General features: G+C 32.1%; 1 protein-coding gene across 1 annotated transcript; it reads left to right on the plus strand.

The window, feature by feature from the left end:
- Window positions 1–3,231: 3,231 nt before the first annotated feature.
- On the plus strand, window positions 3,232–7,965 carry LOC140841697 (cholesterol 22-monohydroxylase CYP90B51). The gene is made up of 8 exons (XM_073209319.1): window positions 3,232–3,565; window positions 3,668–3,992; window positions 4,068–4,220; window positions 4,311–4,547; window positions 5,004–5,087; window positions 5,178–5,256; window positions 5,379–5,485; window positions 7,267–7,965. Exons 1-8 carry the CDS (start codon window positions 3,372–3,374, stop codon window positions 7,537–7,539), a joined length of 1,452 nt encoding a protein of 483 aa, XP_073065420.1. The 5' UTR covers window positions 3,232–3,371; the 3' UTR covers window positions 7,540–7,965.
- The last annotated feature ends 407 nt before the right edge of the window (window positions 7,966–8,372 follow it).

The following is an 8,372-nucleotide window of genomic DNA, read 5'->3' on the forward strand; positions in this document are numbered from 1 at the left end:
AGAAAGTTGATATGATTTTAATAAGTAAGTTAGCTTATTTTTTGTAGTTCGTCTGGTTTCAAATGTCCAATATATAAAACTAGATCTCATATAACGTATAATTTTACTTCTCCTAGCAATTAGTTAGAAGTGGCAAAATCCAAAAAAATCACGAGATCAATTTTATTTTTTAAAATTTTTTTAAAAAAATGACGACTCAAATTCCCATCAATAAATGAGTTTGCTATAGATATTTTGTAGTTTCACATCAATCAAATTAATGAAGTGGTCAAAATTGCATTAACATTTATAATGATTGCTTGTCTTTGTCATTAATTTTTTTAATCAAGCTTCAAGTTACAAGTGTGGTTGAAGTCTTTCCATCCCAAAAAACAACTACTATTTTGCATTTTATTGTGATTTGTTTGGATGATAAAAAACAAGACAAGACAAGACAAGACAATCAAATTAATCAAAATCCCAACCGAGGCAAAAGAATGTTAGTTGTCTAATATCGATAGGATATAATTTCTGAGAGTTACATATATAGACTTGGACAATCTTATTTCTTGAGATAACTTTTGAGACTGAGTTAAGTCCAAGTCTCAATCTTAACATGATATTAGAACTCAATTTCTACTGTTATGTGTTGGACTGTCCATAGCTGGACCACTCGTTATGTCCACGTTGGGTTATTTGTAAACTTCACGCTCTAGATGTTCATTCCTTGGCGTGAGAGGATGTGTTAGTTGTCTCACATCGGTTGGATAAAATATCTGAGTGTTGTATATATGGACTTGGATAATCTGGATGAGTTAAGTCTAAATCTCAATCTTAACATGGTATAATAGCTCAGTTTCTACCGTTATATGTTGGACTGTCCATAGTTAGACCACTTATTATATCCATAGTTTAAGTCATTTGTAAACTTCACGCTCCAGATGTTCATTCCTATGCGTGACAGGTGTGTTAGTTGTCTCACGTCAATTAGATAAAATCCATAGGAGTTGCATATATTGATTTGGACAATCTTTCTTACTTGAACTAGTTTTTATGGTTGAGTTAGCTCAAAGTCTCAATCTTAACAAAGAAATATATCGTTTCGTTCAATAAATCTTACCAATCGAAATTCAGAACATTTGCTCGAGATAAATATCATACTGTCGTATACGTTTTTTTTAAAAAAAAAAAAAATCAAACAAACAAACGCGTCTTTGAAAAATTCAACCAGAAATTAAATATGGAGATGTCCCTTCAAATATTGGTAGAGATGGGAAAGGAGGTATTTTAATAGAGACCCATTGGGTCCATACTAAATGAAGAAATTGTATTAAAATTGGAAATAGTAGAATCAAGAATGTTTGTCCCATTGGGCTTTCATTATTTGTGATAGTCTTGTCTAATCAAAGGGTTTGGTAGTAATGGGCCTTTCAGTTATGGGCCTACATTAGTTGGTACCTCATTTATATCGACATGTGTGTAGAAGAATCGACGACTTTAAATGTTCATAATAAATATTATTTAATTTAATTAGGAAACATTTAAATTAAATAGTCGGGCAATGATTGGGTTGGAAACGTGTTCATCTTCAAGTGGGCCACCCACACGAGTGGTTACCTATATTTCTTGTCATTGGTTGGCAATTAGGGCCCAAATGCCAACGGATAAGCAATAAATATATATATATATATATATATATATATATATATATATATAATTTTGATATCCTTCACACCTATCGTGTACACTTATTTGAGTACCGATAAGATGTCACTCACCTATTGGATATGATGAAATATAGAAAAATTGTGCATCCAATGGGTGAGTGACACCTCATCAGTACTCACAAAAGTGTGTACGATAGGTATGCAACATATCAAAACTATATATATATATATATATATATATATATATATATATATATATATATACAGTTTTGATATCCTGCACACCTACCGTGCACACTTTTGTGAGCACCGATGATGTGTCATTCACCCATTGGATGCACAATTTTTCTATATTTCATCACATCCAATAGGTGAGTGACACATCATCGGTGCTCACAAAGGTGTGCACGGTAGGTGTGCAGGATATCAAAACTATATATATATATATATATATAAATTTTGATGAAGTACACACATCGTAGGTGATTTTCACATATTTGATGTAATGAGTTATATCAAAATTATACATTTGATATGTGAATGTCACTTCATCTGTGCTCATATATGTGGATGTTTTGATATGTTTAACACATAAATAAATGTCTATAAAATTTTTAAAAAAAAACATGCAGCAAAAACATCAAACATGTAGGTTATATAGGTTATCTTTGTGATTGATCAACACACATTCAACTTACAATTCAAACACCATACAATCAATCACACTATAAATTATATATATCTATCAATTTTTTTATCATTTATATTACACAGTTACATTTTTCGATCATCTCACATGTTTTGTTTGGATGCATGGAAATAATTATTATATCTATTATAATAAATTCACGGGTTCGAATATGATGATAATATTGATAAATATTCGCGTTTGTTTTTAATAATATGTTTTCTTTTGATAATTCCTCTTAGTAATGATGAATTTTGTGTGTGTATATATGGTCATTAGCACGTGGTCTCCCATCCGTCTGTAAAATTATATATATAACATTAATTACTTTAAAAAATAACATTAAATGATTATTGTACTTGATTATATATTTATTGTACAAAAAATTGTTTCATTAAAATTCTCATATTCATTCTTTTTGCACTATGTTTTTAGATAAGGTCATCTGTTCGAATTTTATTAATGAAATTAAACTTAAATCGTTTCGATATTAGTTTAAACTCTGTATAAACCAAGAATAGATAATTTATCTATTTGTGAAGGAAAAAAAATCAATAATCACTTTATTTTAGGAGCCGTAAACATTCCCTAAACTTTACATTAGAATAAGAAAGCAAATTGAGTTTGATATTGTGGATTATATTATAATTAATATAATTTATATTTATTAAAAAACATTTAAAAATTTTAGTTTTAATTATTTGATATGTTACACCCCTTTGGATGTAAGCGGCACACACAAACAAAAGATCAAATCTTAGTGCATTGATTGATATATAATATATAATAATAAATTTCCGAAATTAATTATAATAATAATAATTATTATTATTATTATTATTATTATTGAAAAAGGGTAGAATACTAATGCCTATAAATGGCAGCTTATTGGGTTAAAAGCTACTCAAATACTTTCGTCTTCGTCTCCAATCCGCCTGCTTGATGTAGCAAAACTCTTGGAGAAAGCAGGAGAAAACCCTTTTCAAAGCTTCAAAAGCAATATATTTTCATCGGGGAAAAAAATTTGAGAAGAAACCATGTTTGGTTTGGAATTCGTTTTGTTTCTTGTAAGCATCGCTTTGGTTATCTTGAATTTCCGTAGAAGACGACGAAAACCTTTCAATCTTCCACCAGGTAGCATGGGTTGGCCTTTTCTTGGTGAAACAATCGCCTATTTGAAGCCGTATTCGGCAACCACAGTTGGGAAATTCATGGAGGAACATATTTCAAGGTGATTCTTGGTTAAATTTCCTGTCAATAGACGAAACCCACAAGTTAAACAGCCAAAAAAGTTTGATTTTTCGGGTTTGATGATGATTCCTGTTTCATGCAGATACGGGAAAATCTACAAATCCCATCTATTTGGCGAGCCTACAATTGTATCAGCCGATGCTGGACTGAACAGATTCATTCTGCAGAACGAAGGTAAACTGTTTGAATGTAGTTACCCGAGAAGTATCGGCGGGATTCTCGGGAAATGGTCGATGTTGGTTTTGGTGGGAGAAATGCATAGGGATATGAGGATCATCTCTCTGAATTTCTTGAGCAATGCGAGGCTGAAAACCCATCTCTTACGCGAAGTCGAAAAGCACACCCTGTTGGTTCTCGATTCTTGGACGGACGACTCTGTGATCTGCGCCCAAGATCAAGCCAAGAAGGTAGAATAAATCGAGTATCAAGAATTTAGTCGCTCGCTAATCTTGCTTTAAAGATCGATGCTTTTGTTTTCGCAGTTCACATTCAATCTAATGGCAGAGCATATAATGAGCCTGCAGCCCGGAAAAACAGAGACCGAACAGCTCAAGAAAGAGTACATCACATTCATGAAAGGTGTGGTTTCTGCTCCTCTCAATTTCCCCGGGACTGCTTACAGACAAGCATTACAGGTACCAAAAAATATACATATTCAAAACAATTCCAAAAACATATAACTCCGGCTTTGCTTAAAGTTCATGTCTTTCCGGATACACACACAGTCTCGATCGACGATTCTTAAGTTCATCGAAGAGAAAATGGAGGAGAGGATTGAGAAAAAGATCGAAGAAGAGAATGATTTGCTCGGGTGGGTGCTGAGGAATTCAAATCTTTCGAAAGAACAGATTCTTGATCTTGTGTTGAGCTTGCTGTTTGCAGGACACGAGACTTCGTCGGTTGCGATAGCTTTGGCAATCTACTTCCTGCAGAGTTGTCCCACTGCGGTTCAGCGATTAAGAGTAAAGCATCATCGTCGTTAGTTTATTTTTCTCTTTAATTATGAACATGGTTTTATGACAGTAGAGTAGATAATTTGGCGGTATATTCATCAATAATACATATATATTCTTGGTCAGCAGTCTTCTTTCCAATTAAAATTTTAAATAGATAAATTTTTCGGGCAAACATTTTTTAGAACTTATTTTAAAAAATATCATTTATATTATAATTTTTTATTTCAGAAGATACATAAATTTTATCATAGATATCATATTACGGATTAACATAAAATATGATATGAGAAATTTTTATATATTTAAAAAAATTCTTGATAAATAAAATATTATGGAAAATGAATCCAAAACATAGCCATTACAGTTACCTCCCTCGTCTCGATGCAAAATTAATTAAATATATACTTTATCGTAAGAATGACACAATTTGATGACTTTTCAAGTATTTTATATTTTCATCAGGAAGAACACTTGGAAATCACTGGAGAGAAAGAGGAGACTCAACTTACTTGGGACGATTACAAGAAAATGACCTTCACGCAATGCGTAAGCTTATTTAGATTATCTTTATTTATCGACTGAATTATATACTTACGTTCAAACGAAAGATATACGATTTGTGCTTAAATATTTCAGGTTATAAGTGAAACATTAAGGCTTGGAAATGTTGTAAGATTCTTGCATAGGAAAGCCCTAAAAGACGTTTGCTACGAAGGTGAGAGTATGATTTCCATTTATTTTTAAAAAAAAAGAAAATTATTTTCTTTGACATTTTATATTTAATAAATAAATTTACAATATTTTTTAACAAAACAAAAATTGGTGATATTTGAAAAGGTTATGACATTCCATGTGGGTGGAAGGTATTGCCTGTGATTGCTGCTGTGCATTTAGATCCCTCACTTTTTGACCAACCCTCGGACTTCAATCCATGGAGATGGCAGGTTTGTTATTCCAAAAAAAAAAAAAAAATCTATACATATATATATATATATATATGTTTGATAATATAGAATTTAATTTAAATAATTAGAAACTATATAATAAAATAATTTAGTGAAAATATATCACCATGTTTGAAACATATGGGATATGGGAGAGCTCAAAAATAGCATGTGAATTCTATTCTTGGACTTGGACTATGTCTATTCATGATATACATGTGCATTGTCACGTAGGAGTGGATAGATCTCACATTTTATCTCATCTGTTTATTACGAAAATATATTATATATGTAAATAATTTTATCTAATATATAATATTTTTTTTGTCGTGGTATAATTTATAAAATAAATGAAATTTATTAGCTAGTCGTTTTTAGATTTGGACTTAAATAATATAGACAAATATGGGAAATAAGATACAACGTAGAATTTGGAATAAAAGTATGTGGTGCTAATGAAAATAATTGAGATCGAGTGATTGACCAACATTATGTGAATGGTTAATATATTCTTCTTCTTTCTTTCTTTTTTCCCTCTAGTTTTATTTTTGTGGATAAATAAATGGATAAGAGATTCACCAAAGCCCTTAGTTTGAGATAGCTTCTCCTAAGGAGGGTGTGTGTATACACAATCACTGCACTATGTGAGTATCGATGAAGTGATACTTATCTATTAGATGTAATAAAACGTATCAAAATTATACATCTAATAAGTGATTGTCCTTCCTTCGATGCTCACATATATATGCACGATAGATATGTAACATATCAAAATTATCCATCTCCTTGTATATATTTTTGCTATTGCAAATATAAATTAGTAAAAAAAATTAACTCTCTATAATACCGGGAATGCAATTATTATTTTAATGAGTAGGTCTCTTGTGAGACGGATCAACCCTACTGATATTAACAATAAAAAGTAATATTATTAGCATAAAAAGTAATATTTTTTCATGAATGACTCAAATAAGAGATCCGTCTCACAAAATACGACCTGTGAAACCGTCTCACACAAGTTTTTATCATATTATTTTAATACTTAAGTAGAGTTTCAAACTCGATATCTATTTGTTTTATCGAAATGTATTTATTTAACAAATAATAATAATAATAATAATAATATCCAAATAGAATACCTTGAAGATTAGGGTCCCACATAATGAACAGTCATGATCAATATGGATGTTGCAAAAACGCGTACGGAGCCAGAGGCCCACCGTAAAACAGTGGGTGCGAACATAGACAATCATTGCCTTCCACACGTGCGTGTGGGGCGGGGGGAGTGGAAGACCGATAATTAAAGTCCCCATGTGGATTGTGGGGTTGCACGTGCGCTTGCACGATTGCTTTTCCCTGTTCAGTGAGCCCTCTTCTCGCTGGTCCAACTCTAACCCATTTTTATTTCTATTTTTTTCTATTAAAAAAAACATTTTCTAATATATTACTCCTATTTGATAAAATAACCAAATAATTATCATTCAATTGGTTATTATTTATTGATACATGCTTTGGTTTCAAATTTTACTGTTAGTTCGATTCTATCTTTAATACGTGTAACTCTTTTACGACCATTAGATGAACCGAGCCCTGACTGTTTACCGATTTCACAAAAATCACAAGGCTCCACTTTTTCCTCGAATGAATGCGAAAGTCGCCATCTTCATTTAATGATACGGATCTATTGGTGTCTCGACAATATAACTATCGACATAATATAGCCGAACAGAAACCACATAATAATATTCTTATTTATTTATTTATTTATTTTTGTGTCACAGAGTAACACTAGTAAGGGAGGATCATGGAATTCAAGCACCACAAACAATCTCTCATTCATGCCATTTGGTGGAGGACCACGCCTGTGCGCGGGCTCCGAACTCGCCAAACTACAAATGGCCTTATTCATCCACCATTTAGTCCTCAGATTTCGGTGGATCTTAGCCGAGCCAGATCACGCCGTCGCTTTCCCATTCGTCGATTTCCCCGGAGGCCTGCCTATAAGGGTCCGACACCTCGCTTTCGCCGCGGAAAGGGAAAGATCAAGGGAATAATAGAATGAATGCATTGTGTGGGGGTGGATGGATGGATGGATGGATGGATGTTGGAAAGGAATAAAATGAGGATTCTGTATGCCGAAAGTGAGGTTTCTATTGGATTTTCAAACGGTTCTTTTGGCTTCACTTTTTAGGTTCACATGAAGAATTGATTATGGAAGGAAACATGTAAAGATCCATTGATGTGTGTATATTAATATTAGGACCACTTATGTATGTGCCAACCATCATCAAATTTAATTAGCCATCTTTATTTTTATTTTTATTATTTCTCTCCTTTGTACATTGCATTAATTAATTTTATGAATGGAGTTTGTATTTTTTAAATTTAATGAGTGGAGTTGTAGATGTTAAGTAATCATTAGTACACCATGTAACATTGTTGTCTATTCATCCTAATGTTAAATATATATATATTGTATATGTTGGGTGCGAAGGATGAGAAATTAGTGATCGTACGTTTATGTATTTGTTGGGTGCGAAAGATGAGAAATTAGTGGATTATATACATTTTTTTCGTCAAACGATTGACTCATAGTTCTATAAAATGATTAGAATCATCATACGTATTTCATTATCTCGTCTTACCAGCTAAACCAAAAAGACTATCAATTTCCGGTCTTGTTGTTGGATGTGAAAGATGAGAAATTAGTGGATTATATGCATTTGTTTCGTCAAACGATTGACTCAGAGTTGTATAAAATGATTAGAGTCATCGTACATATTTCATTATCTCGTCCTACCAGCTAAACCAAAAAGACTATCGATTTCCGGTCTTGAAGCCACACATGTATCACAAAAATAAATGTCAAGATGATTTTAAAAAATGG

This window comes from Primulina eburnea, chromosome 9 (genome assembly GCF_022965805.1).
Source record: "Primulina eburnea isolate SZY01 chromosome 9, ASM2296580v1, whole genome shotgun sequence".
Lineage (NCBI taxonomy): Eukaryota > Viridiplantae > Streptophyta > Magnoliopsida > Lamiales > Gesneriaceae > Primulina > Primulina eburnea.

What these genes read in the sequence shown, in the direction of transcription:
- LOC140841697 (XM_073209319.1), top strand. Translation starts at nt 3,372, where the DNA reads ATGTTTGGTTTGGAATTCGTTTTGTTTCTTGTAAGCATCGCTTTGGTT. An exon ending in CCCAAGATCAAGCCAAGAAG is followed by an intron (nt 3,993 to 4,067) that starts GTAGAATAAATC and finishes TTGTTTTCGCAG; the next exon opens with TTCACATTCAATCTAATGGC. An exon ending in AAAAGACGTTTGCTACGAAG is followed by an intron (nt 5,257 to 5,378) that starts GTGAGAGTATGA and finishes ATATTTGAAAAG; the next exon opens with GTTATGACATTCCATGTGGG.